The 16793-nt window shown below is 34.7% G+C and overlaps 1 protein-coding gene across 1 annotated transcript in view; it reads left to right on the forward strand.

Moving 5' to 3' along the window:
• The window catches only part of AQR (aquarius intron-binding spliceosomal factor), a 49621-nt gene that overhangs the window by 12313 nt on the left and 20515 nt on the right, over positions 1–16793 (forward strand). Inside the window, exons 12-24 of the mRNA XM_052693892.1 lie at positions 96–209; positions 964–1067; positions 1576–1678; positions 2630–2750; positions 3649–3790; positions 4513–4691; positions 9205–9372; positions 9795–9964; positions 10542–10783; positions 12169–12312; positions 12951–13020; positions 15261–15371; positions 16401–16510. Coding sequence (XP_052549852.1) covers positions 96–209; positions 964–1067; positions 1576–1678; positions 2630–2750; positions 3649–3790; positions 4513–4691; positions 9205–9372; positions 9795–9964; positions 10542–10783; positions 12169–12312; positions 12951–13020; positions 15261–15371; positions 16401–16510 — 1778 coding nt within the window. The remainder of the gene's footprint in view (positions 1–95; positions 210–963; positions 1068–1575; positions 1679–2629; positions 2751–3648; positions 3791–4512; positions 4692–9204; positions 9373–9794; positions 9965–10541; positions 10784–12168; positions 12313–12950; positions 13021–15260; positions 15372–16400; positions 16511–16793) is intronic.

Below are 16793 nucleotides of genomic sequence, written 5' to 3' on the forward strand. Positions count from 1 at the left end.
ACTACTGTTTGTGCATGGATTTGTTGTGTTAAATAGTGTTTACATTTGCAGTAGAGGTATTGTTAATTGACTTAATTATATGTGTGTTATCTCAGCTTTTAGATATGCTTAAATTCTACACTGGCTTTGAAATCAATGATCAAACTGGAAATGCTTTGACAGAGAATGAGATGACAACAATTCACTATGACAGAATTACTTCTTTACAGGTAACGTGCTTGCAGGACAGAAGGGATGTGGTTTTGCTGTTAAAACTGTTGTGTATACAAATTAGAGTATTTCCCAAAGCATGCTGTTTATTATTCATTTTCATTATCAGGAGTAGTTGCAACTTGACTCTTTATGTCATTTGGAAAGTTTTGATTTATGGATGTGGCTGCAGCAAAATAATGCACTCTAGTAAAACAACGCAACTTTTGAGATTAAGGTGAACTGCTTGTGTAAGATTTAGAAGGGAATTTAATTCTGTTATGCAGTAGGTGGCACCATTTCATCAAGACCAGTATATGCATGATAATAGTTGTCCTTTGTACATAAGAGATAAAAAATGAAGTTCTCATCATCTGTTCTATATAAAGATAGTTATACTCGTCAGGATTTTTCACATGAGATTTAACAAAAAAATCAAGGAAGCATGGTGAAAATAAACTTTTTCCGAGTTGACTAAAAACTTTACTTAGTTGACTAAAAGTCTACGTCTGTCTTTTTACGTTTTTGTTTTAATGGTAGAACAAGTACTAATATGAGCTCTATCAGAAAAACAGTACATCAGAAACACAGGAGTACTAAATAGGTGGTGCTAAGAAAAATGGTGATTGTACCTGTTTTTTATTTCTATCCTGGAGTTGCCTGCAGGGTACTAGAAATACAAAAAGACTGTAGTTTGTGTAAATGCTTAGATTGTGATTAAACTGTTTCATTAATGTGCTTAAGTTCCATTTCTTTGGGGTGGATCTTTTATAGAGAGCAGCATTTGCACACTTCCCAGAGTTATATGACTTTGCACTCTCAAATGTAGCTGCAGTAGATACTCGTGATGCACTGGTGAAGTTATTTGGACCACTCAGGTAAATAATCAGAATTACATTTAACATAAAATTGTTATTCTTTGTTCTCAGTGTGTTTTAATTTAACAAAAATCTAGCCATTTTTCTCTGATTTCTCATGTCAGTGAAATTAGGGTGTATGGTTTATTTGTTTGGTTGGTTTTTTTTGTGCCTTTGTATCTGTTGAAAATACAGAGACGTTTAGAGTTTGGGCCCATTAGTACAGTAGAATGGTACGAACTAGTAGTGAATTACTGGAGTTCCAGCATTGGAAAAATTGTTTTATTTTGCTAATGAGCATGAAAAGCAGTAGACTTCTGGAAAATAGCTAGCTGCTTTTAAAAATTAGACTTTAATTATTGTAAGTTAATTACTGCTGCAGTGATTTTTAAATTCTAGTACTTTAGTGAAACTTCACATTTGAACTTCTTTAATTAAAAAAAAAAAAGAACTAACTGTAATCTCTCTCACAGACTTTAATGTAATTATTAATTAAAAATGGATTTTTTTTTATTTTGTACTGTTGCAGCTCAAATGTACTCCACCAGGTGGCATCATACCTCTGCTTGCTGCCTTCCCTTCCAGAAGGAAGCGATACCAGCTATGAGAAGGAGTTTCTGCTAGAGCTGCTGGTAAAACCATCATTCATGTAATTTAGCACCTACACTGTCCTAAAATAGCTGTTTAGAACCTTGGTAAACCATGTGGGAACCACAGCAGCATTATAACAATAATTTGGATAATAAGCTGGAGCTCAAAAAGATACAAATTAAGTATTTGAAAATCTTGAAGTGTTGGAAAATCTTTCCTAAGAAACTAGTATATGTATTTTTGGCATAATAAGGAGAGTCTCAGCAACAGTTTTGAGCTCTTTGGGAAAAGCTGTTGTTTATTTAATTACCTGTTTTGTTAGTTGTTGTTTTTTTTTTCTTTAATAAAAAAAAAAAAAGTTCAGTGTCTGTTTGGTTCCTCAAGCCTATTTGTAATTCCAGTTATTGCACAAGATGGTCCTTTTTTTCTTTTTTAACTATTCAATTATAACGCTCATTTTAGGCATCTAATCTTTTTATGTCTTTCATAAATTTTTTTGTGGTTCCTTCTTCAAAAATTGTTTGCATGATTTTATAAGATTTAGGTGGTGGTAATATGATGCTTATTGATACCATAAACAGATATTTGTCCAGTTTACTCTGTAGTAGTATTGGGTGGATTTTTTTCTCCGAAAGGGGAAATGAAGATTAGCTATTACTGGATGACTAGTGTTTCAGTCAGCTACTGAAAATGTGTGCAGTGCAGAACAAAACAAATCAAACCAAACAAAAACAAACAAGCAAACATTTTTCATCAGTTGAGAAAACAGATGATACTTTGAATGACTGATAGTTGGAATATATGCTTACTCATCTTTCAGTATCTTTATGTGGATTTAGTTGTGTTTGACTGGAGGAAAAAAGAACAAAGAGGTTATTAAAACAGAGGACATGGCAAGTGACCACCAGCATTCTTCTGGATTAATGCATATGTTTTAAAGATAGCTTTATTTTCATGTTTTGATTTACAGAAATTTCAAATGCGTCCTTTAGGTTTCCCGTCATGAGAGACGAATATCTCAAATTCAGCAGCTCAATCAGATGCCTCTTTATCCCACAGAGAAGATTATTTGGGATGAAAACATTGTCCCAACTGAATATTATTCTGGAGAAGGTATGATTAGCAATTTATTGAAGGCTGAAAGGAGCAGTAAGTGCCCAAAAAGGGATCCTGTGCTCGTTCTGTCTTCAGAGTTCATGCAATTATAAGGCATTTTATAATGAATAGAGTACTTAAATAAAAATCTGAAGGTTTGTGTTTATGCAAAGCCACTTCTGTACTTATAGTCTGTAACAGGTATGACATTCTTAGCAGTACCAGTGCAGGAGTCACCTGGATATACATGCTGTGCTTGTGTATACTAATCACAGATCTTACGCACACACAAATATATACAATATAAAAAATAAATATATATAAGTGTATTAAAAAAAAGTATATAAATGTGCACTAATCACTATGTATTACTGCGTTTGAGGTAAGAAATGGAGTGGAACATCTCATTACACCTGTTTCTGTGGTGTTTTGTAAATCTTAAATAATCCTTTATAGAATTTTTATTAATGTGAAATGTAATGCAAAATGTAATTTTGGCAAGAAACAGATCGTTTGAAACATTGTGCTATCTGTGTGTTGGTAGAACTCTTGAGAGTTCTTGAGAACTCTTTCCCTTTTTAAACTCAATGTATTCTCCAGCATTATATTTCTTTTCTGTGTTCTTTAAGACAGCTAAATTCTTCTGTCCGAAGGATGAAAATTGTTTTAATCTTGTGCAGGTTCATCTAGAGAGAATTTGAAAATTTAGGGGAGGAAAGGATGGAAATGTGCATTTGTTAGTAAAGTATATCTACAAAAAGAGAAATCCTTGGGAGCTCCTATAGTAAGAACTCCAGCAGTTATAGCAGTTATATTATGTGTTTACGTACTTGTAATTATGTGGAATCAAAATATTCATTTTCTTTTTTTTTTTTTTTTTAATTCATCAAATAACACTTTTCCTGCCCTTCCTTAGGCTGTCTTGCACTTCCCAAACTGAATCTACAGTTTCTGACTCTTCACGATTACTTGCTAAGGAACTTCAATCTCTTTCGCTTGGAGTCGACTTATGAGATCAGACAGGATATTGAAGATAGCGTCAGTAGGATGAAACCATGGTAATATTTGTTGAATGACCTGAACCAGTCAACTCAGCTTGAACTGTAAACAAAGAGCATTTGAGAATGATTTACTAATGTTGAGTGTGTACTAAATGCCTAGTAATGTGTTTTAAATTGTAAGATGCTGTGTTTTGTCCTAACCTCTTATGCAAGGTGTTTCTGTTCTGTGGGATGATGTTGCAAGAATGAGTTGGTAAGTATACCTGTAGTCTTAACTTGAAAGACTTAATGCTAGATATGGATGCTAACAAACAATGTTTGTGATATTATCAATTATGTGGTGGTTTTCTAAAAGCACTGAACATTGTCTGACTTTATGAAATACAGAAACACTACCTCTAGTTCTTCCATTATATAAAGTGTTTTATGGCCTATTCTTGAATCTGCCATGTTTTGATCCTGTTTAGATTTCAAGGGGATCATTTGGTGTGGCATCTCTTATACTCAGTATTTGCTTTTTGTTACCTTTTTTCTCTGTCTGCCTTCAGTTTTATTAATAACATTGGCATATATCCTCATATCCTCATGTCTTGAAATATATTTAAAAAAAAATCAGTTCATGTTATACAGTTTGAAAAAAATATGGGATTACATGAGCATATAAAATTAACTTTTTTTTGAGTTGACTTTGAGGTGAATTTTTTCACGCTTTAAAAAACAAATCTGTTATTGGATAATAACTAACGAAACTGATTTCTTATATCTTGTTTGTTTTTCAGGCTGTCAGAATATGGAGGTGTGGTCTTTGGTGGATGGGCCAGAATGGCACAGCCCATTGTGTCTTTCACAGTGGTGGAGGTTGCAAAGCCCAATATTGGTGAAAACTGGCCCATGCGAGTACGAGCAGATGTCACAATTAATTTGAATGTTAGAGATAGCATCAAAGATGAATGGGAAGGTACTTGTCATGTTCTGTAAAATAAGATGCTCAAAATAACTGCTCATCAAAATGTCCTTTGCCTTGATTTTTATCTGTAAGAAAGATTTTGTCTGAGGTAGACTTGTCTATCTTAGTATGCTTCAAAAGCATGTTATTCAAGTTCCAATTCTAAGAAATTTAGCCTTTTCTGAATGCAGAATTAAAATTATTGAAATATTTACACTTACACTGGGGGTAGAATACCATTTTATTATGATGTTATTCAGTTGGTAACTGAAATTCTACACCAGAGAGGCAGAATGGAAAGATAATTTAGCATTTGAAATTAACATGCGTGCTAACCATGTCTTATTGTAGAAGTGGCCGAGAATGTGAAATCTCTCTATTAAAAACACAGTAAGCACTTATTCACTGTACAGATCGCAGAGCACTGTCACCATTTGCCTAGGTTGCTTGTGAAGTCTCCTCTATAGAGATCTTCAAAAGCTACCTGGACGTGGTCCTGGGCAACCTGCTCTGGGTGGCCCTGCTTGATCAGGATAGTTGGATCAGGTAACTTTTGCAGAGGCCCCTTCCAACCTCAAGCATTCTGTGAAAGATGAAGATTTTCATTTCATTAAGTGGGTACATGCTAGTAATATTCAGTATATTTGAATGTGTTTAGGAAGTGCTGACTATACCAAGTAAGTAATGTTTTTTCAAGTAGTGTTTTTATCTGCAAGCAATGCTTTTTTGCTTGAGGAATTGAACTTTACTTGACTGTGTTGGCAAGTGGCATACTAGCATGTACCTGTACTTGGATTATCAGTAAATGTCAGTTCCTCTTCTTTTCTAGAGAAACATTGGTGAAATGTGCTGGAGCTACACAATGTGGTACACATTGTGGTACAATGTGGTCAGATCACATAGCACAAATGCTAAAGCTGGAGCATGTAATAAACAAACAGATACAAAATATTTTCTTACTAGTAATGTTAGGATTATTGTTGTCACATGGAGGATGGAAGCAGACTTCGCTATCCTGAAGGCAGTTAATGGCAGGTTTTAAAAATTTCCAGGTTTTATCAGAGTAATCAGTGGCAACAAAGTGATCTTCAGCCTTAACGTAATCAGGCATCCAGCTTCTTACATATGTTGGCAGAGCACTTAAAGAATTTGTATGGAACTTGGGGCCAGTCCCCAGAATTTGCAGTGTTTTAAAATAGTTATTCTGCAGTTTCATTCTCAACATTTTCCTGTATTTTGATATGTTATCTGAATCATAGAATGCCTTGGTGTGAAAGAGACTTTAAAGGTGATCCAGTTCCAATCCCTGTGCTGTGTGTGGAGTTGCCACTTACTAGATAAGACTGCCCAGGACCCCATCCACCTTGGCTATGAATGCCTCCAGGGGTTGGCTCTCTCCAGCTTCGCTGGGTAACCCGCTCCTGTGCCGCACCACCCCCTGAGTAAATAATTTCCTCCTAAATTCTAAAGTAAATCTCCGCTCTTTTAGTTTAAAACCATTCTGCCTTATTTTAACGCTATCAAACTGTGTAAACAGTCAGTATCTCTCCTGTTTAAGTTCTAGAGTGCCACAGTGACATCTTCCTGGAGCCTTCTGTTGTCTAAGCTGAATAAGCCCAGCTTCCTCAACCTTTCTTCATCTGGAGAGCAGCTCCACTCCTCTGATCATCTTTGTGGCCCTCATCTGGGTCTGTTCAACAGCTCCATGTCTCTGTTTTGCTGGGTGACCCAGACTTGAACACACTACTCCAGATGGGGCCTCACAAGGTCTGAGTAGAGGGGGGAAATCAGCTCCCTCACTTACTGGCCACCCTTCTTTTGATGCAACCTGGGATTATGTTGGCCTTTTGGGCTTATGCTTGCATATTGTTAGCTTACACAAGCTTTTCATCCACCACTTTTCATCCCTCTCTGTAAGGCTGCTCTCAATGGGATCTTTTCCCAGCATGTTTGCATATGTGAGATTGCCATGAACCCAAGTGCAACACCTTTAACTTGGCCTTGGTACCTTATTAAGTTCTTGTGGGCTCACTTTTCAAGTTTGTCCAGGTCCCATTGGATGGCATCCCTTCCATTTGGTCTGTTTCTTCATGGAAGCCTTCAGTGTAAACAGTGTTCTCTGATAGTAATCTATTATTTCTATACTTACTATCCTTGTGTTTTCCATTATAAGAATGATAGAAATTATAGTTACTAATTTATGATTATTTTGAAAACACAATCTTCTCATATGCTTTGATAAGGTTTATAGTAAGTTGCTAACGCTCCTTTACCATTCATTTCTTTATCTGTTAGGTCCATATTTGTCAGTAAAATTGTAATGTAATTTCTTAGCCTGCTATTGTGTCAAAATAATTTTATATACTTCTAAGCACTTTAAGATTAGGTTGTGTGTTTAAATGACTCTGATACATTTTTCTATTCAATTATTAATCCTGTTAATAGGGTTAGCACCAAGGAATTTTGTGTCTGCATATTCCAAAAAGCTAGTTTTTGCCTCCAGTGTAGTTTCATTTCTCCAGTGTTTTCCAGTTATACATGAAAAACAAAGATAAATATAGTAAAATAAGTATTTAATTGATGATAGTAAAACTCTGCTATTCAGTAACATATTCTGTCCTAAATATTGTTAGATGATAGAAATATTCCAGTAGCTAATATCTTTCCTATGGCTCTTTTTTACCAGTGTAAGTAGATATAGATAGATAGATATTATCTATATTATATTAATTTTGAAAGCAGTATTGCTTTAAGGTAGGTAAATTTTTAAAATTACTGCTGAATCAACACTGAGGTGAAGAGTGGATAAATAATTGTCCACTGTACTCTACTCTGCCCTCGTAAGACCTCATCTGGAGTACTGCGTCCAGTTCTGGGCTCCCCAGTACAAAAAAGACAGGGATCTCTTGGAAAGAGTCCAGCTGAGGGCCACGAAGATGGTGAAGATCCTGGAGCATCTCTCCTATGAGGAAAGGCTGAGTGAACTGGGTCTGTTCAGCCTTGAGAAAAGAAGACTGAGAGGGGACCTGATCCAGGTCCATAAATATCTAAGGACAAGGGGAAACGGCTGGAAACTGCAGCATAGGAAGTTCCGCACAAACATGTGCAAGAACTTCTTTACAGTGAGGTGATGGAGCACTGGAACAGGCTGCCCAGGGAGGTGGTGGAGTCTCCTTCTCTGGAGATGTTCAAGACCTGCCTGGATGCCTACCTGTGCGACCTGCTGTAGGGAACCTGCTTTGGCAGGGGGGTTGAACTCGATGATCTCTGGAGGTCCCTTCCAACCCCTACAATTCTGCGATTCTGTGATCCTGTGAATTGTCTTGATGGTCTTGATGACCTTATTCAAACACCTTCGTATACCTTCTTCAAGTACCTGAAAGCTGATTGCAGTGAGAGCGAGGCTGGTCTATTCTCCCTGGTGACAGGGTAAGAGGAAATGGCCTCAAGTTGCGCTGGGGAGGTTTGGGTTGGGTATCAGGAAAAGCTTTTATACACAAAGGGTTGTTAAGCATTGGAATTGGCTCCCCAGGGAGATGATTCTGTCACCATCCCTGAATGTGTTTAAAAACTGTCTGGATGTGGTGCTCAGGGACGTGATTTAATGGTGAGTTGTTAGAGTTAGGGTAGTATAGTTAGGTTAAGGTTGGACTTGATGACCTTGAAGGTCTTTTCCAACCTGAGCAATTCCATGATTCTATTAAACTTAAGAGGGATAACAGTATTCAGTGAACAACAAGAGAAGTATCTGCCTCAGAAGATGATGATCCATTTAGGTCTGGAAGGATTTTTCTCTCAACTCTGTTTGAGATTTCTGTTAATGATATAGAGGAGTACTGTGTATATTCATTAAATTTTGGAAGCTTCTCAAAAATGTGTGAATTGGGTAGATATACTGGAAGAAAGGACTGATGTTCAAAGTGACAATGAATTGGAGAACTGACCTTTTAAAAGCAGAGTGTAATTTAAGAGATGAATAGAAAATACTAAACTTAAGCAAGAAAATTCGCTGCATTTTGAAAATAATTTATTAGGCAGTAGCTGTGCATGAGGAAAAGAGTTTGAGTTCAATATGCTACTACTGAAGGAAAAACACTTTATCAGGTCATACTGGGATTTATAAACTGCAATATAGCAAATAACATGAGTAAGTGGCCTTCTACCCTACTAAATAACTGACTTTGGAATTTTGTGCCTAATTCAAGGCACACACATTTTTAGAAAACAATTGGGAAGAATATAGGTTTAGATATGCAGAAGCTTGTTGTTATGAAAAAAAATTGTTTCTTTGTACATGAGATTGTAGCAGATTCTAGTGTGTAAGAGTAGTGGGAAAGAAAAAAACATTTCCTATGGTTTTGTATCTTCAGAGTTAAAGGCATATTTTGAAATTGAGTACATTATGGTCTAAGTAAGCATGTTTTTTAAATTTAAAAAGTCAGATATTTTATTGTGTATATTTTTAAAGAATGGGAGTTGAAAATGGCATTTTATCAATTTACTGAATGTTCCTTTTTGGAATCAGGTCTACGGAAACACGATGTCTGCTTTTTGGTGACGGTGCGTCCCACACAACCTTATGGCACTAAGTTTGACCGAAGACGACCTTTTGTTGAGCAAACTGGCCTGGTATATGTTAGAGGCTGTGAAATCCAGGGCATGTTGGATGAGAAGGGACGTGTTATTGAAGAGGGTATGATACACCAATCTTCTTTGAAATATGGTTTTTGGGTATTTTTTGTTTTGTTTTGATTGATTGACTTTTGCTAACAGCTTAAATTCACTTGCTTCTCTTTTGAGTGGTACTCAATGAGTTATTATTTAATTGAAAAACAGACAAACTAAGTTGATGAGCAGTCCTTGAGAGGTTGTTTACCTCTTATACAAGTTGATATAATGAAATGGTATTTAGCACACTTTATTTTTAGGATTTAGGGTATATTCTGAAACTCTCGTAGAAATGCAATGAAAAACATGAAACAATACCATCCATACAGTAATTTCATTATATGAATGTGTCTAAAATTTGCTTTAAGAAAGATAATGGATGACTTATTTGAGTACTAATCTGCTTTTGTGCTATATTAAATTCTTTTACTGCTTCATTATGAGCAGGACCTGAACCCAAACCAAGACTTAAAGGCGACTGTAGAACATACAGAGTATTTCTGGACCCAAACCAGTATCAACAAGACATGACCAATACGATCCAAAATGGAGCAGAAGATGTATACGAGACTTTTAATATAATAATGAGAAGAAAACCAAAAGAAAACAATTTCAAGGTAAGGTACCACTCATCAACACTTAAGCCATACAGGTGAACTGTTATCCTAAAGATTACTGAAACTTATTCAATTTAATTGCGTGTGGTGGGCTTTTCAAGCGGAGTTAGATTGGTTCAGCAAGTGATAATTTTCTGCTTACAGCTAAGTAATAGAGTAACTGAAAATCAGAAACTAACTCAAGTAATAATAAGAAAATGAAACATTAGTTTATAATTTTAGTCTTTCACCAGATGGCCTACAATGTAGTTATATTTGGCTTTTAGAGGCAGGGTAATATGTGGAATATAAGCCTTGCTTATGTTCCTATTCCATAGACATCCAGAACTTCTAATACAGACAGGATTGTCTGAGAATCCTGGAGAGGAATACAGAGCAGAAATATTTGTAGCTATTGATGTGATCTGGTAACTTATTGTATAAATAGAACTGCAGGATCATAACCAAATACCCATAAGTGGATGACTGATAGATATTAGTATCTTAGAATAACTTGATTAGTCTTTAGTGTTTTATATTTACTTAGTTAAAAAGTCATTCTCCAATCTTCTTTTTCCCTGTTTTTTCCCATTTTCAGGCTGTTCTGGAAACTATTAGAAATCTAATGAACACAGATTGTGTGGTTCCTGACTGGCTACATGACATCATTCTTGGATATGGAGACCCAAGTAGTGCACACTATTCAAAAATGCCAAATCAGATTGCATCTCTAGATTTTAATGACACCTTCCTGTCTATTGATCACTTAAAAGCTAGCTTTCCTGGGTACAATATTAAAGTGACTGTTGACAATCCGGAACTACAAGTACCTCCCTTCAGGTGATCTCAAGATTTCAAATACTCGTGGTCTGTTATTCTTGCTGCAGTGCCTTGTCAGATGGAGTTGAGTTCATTGATTGAAGGGAGGTGCTCTTTCTTTTAGGAAAATATATTCATATGTTAATATCGAGACTTACTTGTATAGCAGTATACATATAGTTAGTATATACTATGATATATATGGTACAGCATTGCTTGTAAATTACACTATTGCATTTATGGGGAAAGGAACAGTGTAAAATAGAATAAAGGCATGTAGTATTCACTCCTCTATTGATATCTGGTCTCTCCAAGTTTAACCTAGTAGTTTTTAAGTTAAATTGTTTTTAGGTCACATTAAAGCAAAAAACAGTACAGCAGTTTCATAATCCATAAAAGTTTGAGCTTGTGGAAATACTGTTCAGTAAAAACAAATAATCAGGTTTGATGTGCTAGTATGCTTGCTTTATTTTAGGAATTATTTCTGAAAGAAGATGCCTACCTTTCTGAACACTAAATGAGATTTACATGTTTTGTTTCAGTGGTGTCGTTGTCCAGTCCAAAACATTAGTGATTAATTTTTAGTTTTGAAAGTGATGTTCTTCATTGTTGGCTTCTTTATACTTATGCAACTGAATTTCTCAGTGTATGTAGCTTTTTCAGCTTTTTTTCAAACATTGCATGTAGAGTACATGTGGAGAAGGCAATAACAGTATGTCATTTCTATGACAGTAGTTTGAAGAAGTTGCATATACATACCACGTGCAATTTCCTGTGGTGAACTATTGTTAACTTTCACATTTTTTTTCTATATGAAGAGGTATTGCTGTATTTGTCTTATAAAGAGACTAAAACATTATTGATGCTATAAATGTCTCCATTGTTGAATCATGATGATTGGATTGTTACTGGAATTCCTCCTCCGTAATTTGTTGCTGAATTAAAGTATAGATGCTTGACAGCATTTACTATAAAAGTAAAGCTGTAGTGGGAGAATGAAAGTCCTTGCATTGAAACTGTTTAGAGCATTGACACATTTTAAGGTGTCCATCAGTTCTAGAACAAAATCAGGTTATTACAGCTGACCAGACAGTGCCAGTGGCTTTCTGTTCTATCTTGACTCCTGTCCCTTCCAGTTTCGTTTTTGAACTCTTTGCTATCAGCATTCTTTCACTTGTCTTAAAGCACTGCTCCTGTCTTTTCAAGCTACGTAAAGTACACTTTTGATGTACTTGTCAAATATACTCTCCTAGTCTGCTTAAGAGTCCTTTCTCTTGTCCTCATCTATACTTTGAATCTATATTATGATTGTTTCACTCAACAGTGACAAAAGAAATCTTTCTGTATGAACTTGTAAGACAGTCTGGTGCATGTTTTGAAGCTTAGATTTGAATTATATGTTACAGGATAACTTTCCCAATAACAGGAGGTAAAGGAAAGAAAAGAAAAGAGGATGGGAATGAAGAAAAATCTGAAGAAGTGAAAACATTGATTGTAGAGCCTCACATCATTCCAAACAGGGGACCATATCCATATAATCAACCAAAACGGTAATAGATGTATGTGAATTTGGTTAAAAGTGCTAACAGTTCATTTTCATAACTAAACATACTTTTTTTAAAAAAATGTAATTGTGATTTCATTACCAAAAGAGTTGAATATAGGAGTATTTCATTGGTGTTTTTATCATCTCTATTAATAAATAAATAAATAAATAAAATAGAAAAGTATTATGAGAAATACTGGCATGCACTTAAAGCATGCAGAGTAGAGCCTTAGTAAAACTCGTCTTGCTTGTGGTAGTCCTGGAAGTGAATTTTTGACAGGCCTGTGTGAGATTCCTTACTGAAGGGAGAAAAAAGTAGTTCAGTTTTCTCTATTTTCAGGTAATCTAATAATGTCATTTAACTTGGTATTTCAACACGTCACTGTATTATTCAAGAATTAAAAAGGAGAAATATAGCTAAATAATTTTACAGTACTCTCAGTAGATAATAACTAAAGACTTTGGTTAGCTGGGTGATTTTGTAGTGATTTGGCCAATATAATTTAGTGTCTTGTTTAGAGGCATGAAGTTCTGGAGAAATGTGTAGCCAATTAAGTTAAAGCAAATTTGTTTTTAAAGTATTACTGAAACCGTTGGCAAAATCTGTGGGTTTTTTTGATCTTTTATCTTGCTTTGTTACAGCAATACTATTCAATTTACCCATACTCAGATTGAAGCTATACGTGCAGGAATGCAACCTGGACTAACTATGGTAAGAATATTTTAAACTGCTCTTGTTTGTTTGATTCTAGCTTCTAGGTACATTAAATGAAACACCCATAATGCCTTTTTCTGTAGCCTTTGTGAGAGTTCTTACTTATTAATAACTTAGAACAAGAGAAAATAATATATAAATATTTCATATTTGATCTCTGTATTTGGCTGAATCCGCTCTTAATGACTGAAGACTTTACTCAACAACTGAATTTTTTTTCATTGGTTGGATTGATAATTTTAGATTTCTAGCTTTTGTCATGTCTGCTATTTTTAAACCACTTTAAATTACTTAGATCAAAATAAAACTGATACAGCTGCGTTAAAAGAAATAAAAGTTATTGAGTTATCCCTATGGAGTTTTTTTTCTACTGTCCTGTGAAATTTAATGTACTATCCTTTATATCCTGCTGACTTACAGATATAAGGAGCTGTTTAAAAAAATAAAAATAAAAAAAATCAGTGTTGCAGATTTGTTGGGAAAGTAATTTTTGATCAGTGAAATTCTGCAGCGGTCTCCAAGGCTTACCTGACTACAAGTGCCTGTATTCCAGTGAAGTACAGATTACCCTGGCAGTGATTTCTCAGTGGAGTACTCATGTGACTTCTCTGCTCAATGCCGTTAATCTCTTCTTGGACTACATTGGCATTAATGCTAATTCTGAGGGGTTTTTTTTGTTTGTTTGTTTTGTTGTAGTAGTAGTAGTATTCATTTGTATATATTTTTCCTCCTTCATATTCTCATGTTTTTACCACACTCTAGACACGGCATAGCTAGCACAAAAAATGCAGCTCAAAGGAAAAACCAAATTTCAGTAGAATTGTTGTACGCCTTTTGTCATTGCCTGACTAGATGTGCTGAAACTAGTGTTGTCTTGAACTGTACATAAAAGTTCCTGAGTTCACAGTGTTTTTGAGTGTGGTACGTTCTCTATTACAGCACAGCAGAACTATCTGTTTCCTGATAGGGTACTGATTTTAGGTTTATTCACAAATAAAAAGTCACTTTTTTGAATGCTGTAAAAATGCCACAGTGATAAATTTTAAATTTGATTTTTTAACAATGTTACAGGGTGTGGTTTTTTTTTTTTTTTTTTTGAGTATTTGTTTAAGAATGCACAAGAATGAATAGGAGTGTTTTAATAGTTTTATTTCATTATTGTACTGTCAACAGAAAGAAGACAGAAGTTACAGTCTTTGCTACCATTATTGACTATTTAATTAACACAAAATACCAGGACCAAGGGGAAGATTATATTTCCATCACCTAGTGTCTTTTTTGATTGTATTTTAAATAGCACTGCATACTGTTTATTATTCTCACTTAGTATTAGTTGACTATAAATGACTTTCTAATGCAACTGTATAATGCATCATAATCTATCATGTGTCATGTTTGAGTGGGTTTTGAAATGATGATGTACTACACCTAGCATAAATCTTTGAGAAGATGGTTTTTAGAGAATTCTAAGTTTACAGCTAAAAAATCATTTGTTGATTTCTTTTAAAAGGAGTCACAGGGCGGAGTCTGGTGGTCTAAAGGGGAAAAACAATGACAAAGCCATTTTTGTTTCTATGAGTGTTTCGGTTTTTCTTTTTTTGTTTAAAACATCTGTGATATTTTGTGAAGAGTAGAAGCAGGCTACAGTTAAACAGTATAAACCTGTGCTTTGTTTTTTTGTTTCTGCCACTTGTTTCTGTCAAATATGATTGAGAAATACAATCCTACTTGTTTTAAAGTCTAACAATTAATGAGATGCTCTGTCTGAATAAAACAAGCATGATTTTTTTTGCGGTTTATAAATTTTATGTGTAGATGTGTGACATCTATTCTTTCTTCTACTGAAAAAAATTTTTGAAGTAGTTTATAATACCTAAAATGTCTTATGTATAAAATTTCTTAAAGTTGATAGTCTAATTGAGCCTATGAAAACATTAATTATTGGTATTGTATCATTAGTTACAAATTTTTCTGAGTAAGTGAGAAGAGTGAAGTCTGTTTTCTATTCTTTCCCTTACCTTATTATTTTTTAGTTATGTTTTCCTGTTGTTTCCTGTATATGTAGCCTGTTTTGAGGCTGAATTGTTTTTGGTTGTTTTTTTTTTTTTTCTCTTAGGAGGTCTTGTGAGCTTGCTCTGTTCTTCCTGGCAGGCTAAATTTCTGTGCTGTGGAATACTGTGTTAAATTGAGTGTTTTTTTTGTATTTCACTACTTTATTTTTTTTGTTTTGTTTTTAGGTAGTAGGTCCACCTGGTACAGGGAAAACTGACGTTGCAGTCCAGATAATATCCAATCTCTATCATAATTTCCCAGAACAACGAACTCTTATAGTTACCCACTCTAATCAGGTAAGGTGATAGTAATGCATGAAATTTTCCCGTGGTTAAAATCAAGAAGAGCAGCATATGTTGAGATCAGTAGGTTTGAAGCCTCAGTTGTCTCTTAGAAGTGTAAACTTATGATGACTTGTGAGCAGTTTTGCAAAAGCTAAAATGGTAGATGAAATTTTTGAATTTCAGGTAAGTCTAAGATGTTTAGCAGAGATTTTCAGGTATTTAACTGTTTAAGAGATTGGAAATCAGGAAGTGTTTTTCAAGGGGAAAAAAGTTTATGCAGAGTTTTACAGTCACAAACATATGCATGCTAGAATTGACTTCAGATAACGAGTTGTATTTTAGTACCATACTTTAATGTGTTTGCATGTTTTCCAGTTGAAATAAGCATGAGCAGGCTCCACTTGTACTTCATTCTTAGTTTCATACTTTGACCCTGTACTTAAAACTTTGTACGGTTAATGCTAAGCTTTAGAGAGCTGAAGAGTTTAAGGCATCAGTCATAGCTCACCCTGAAGTTCAGCAAAATTCATTTATCCGTATGGAATAGTCATGGTTCCTGCCAATCAGTACCAGATTGCACTCCAATTCTAATTTACAGTAAAAATTAAATGACAAAATTAGTTCAAAGTAATCTTTAAAAACAAACAAACAAACAAACAAACAAAAAACAAAACAAAACAAAAAAAAAAAACAACCAACCCTATGTTTGCAAAATGTAATTCTTTAAGAATTATCTTATTTGATAAGCTTGATAGCTTCATCAACTAGTGGTTTGTTTGTTTGTTTGTTTTTTTAAACTAAGTGATTTAATCAGAATAAATGAAAATCTGTGAAGCACATGAACAGGAGTTTCAGTAGACTGATGTCTCTTGCCAATGTCAAGATTAACACAATCAAACTTAAGCATATACTCCATGTTTTCTTTGGCTTTCATTGTACCATAATATATGTTATTTCTTAGCTGGTTTATCAGTCATTCTTTGGTTTTCTCTACAACAGCTTCTAAAAACTACCTTTTCTCCTGTTCTTGTCAATCTTTAGGCCTTGAACCAGCTGTTTGAAAAAATCATGGCTCTAGACATTGATGAGCGCCACCTCCTGCGCCTGGGTCATGGAGAAGAGGAATTGGAGACAGAGAAAGACTTCAGCAGGTAAGAAAGAAGGTGCTAAAGATAGTTTATGTAAGTATTATAGCTAAGATGTGTGTTGTAAATGTGCAAGGAGCTGCTTGGCAAGTTTTTCATAGTGTTGAATCCCAATAATGCAGTTTTACTTTCAGAATAGAATTAAGTAATTTTGATTCTTATTCAGTAACAAAAGTATTCCCTTGAGAATCCAAAGGCAGATCTGGCAGTTATTCACAAATTCAGCTGCTTCAATAAGAGTAGCTTACGATGTTCTAGGCATGTATGTATTTTATGAAGTTAATCTGTT

This window comes from Tympanuchus pallidicinctus, unplaced genomic scaffold (assembly GCF_026119805.1).
Source record: "Tympanuchus pallidicinctus isolate F22 unplaced genomic scaffold, pur_lepc_1.0 scaffold3, whole genome shotgun sequence".
Lineage (NCBI taxonomy): Eukaryota > Metazoa > Chordata > Aves > Galliformes > Phasianidae > Tympanuchus > Tympanuchus pallidicinctus.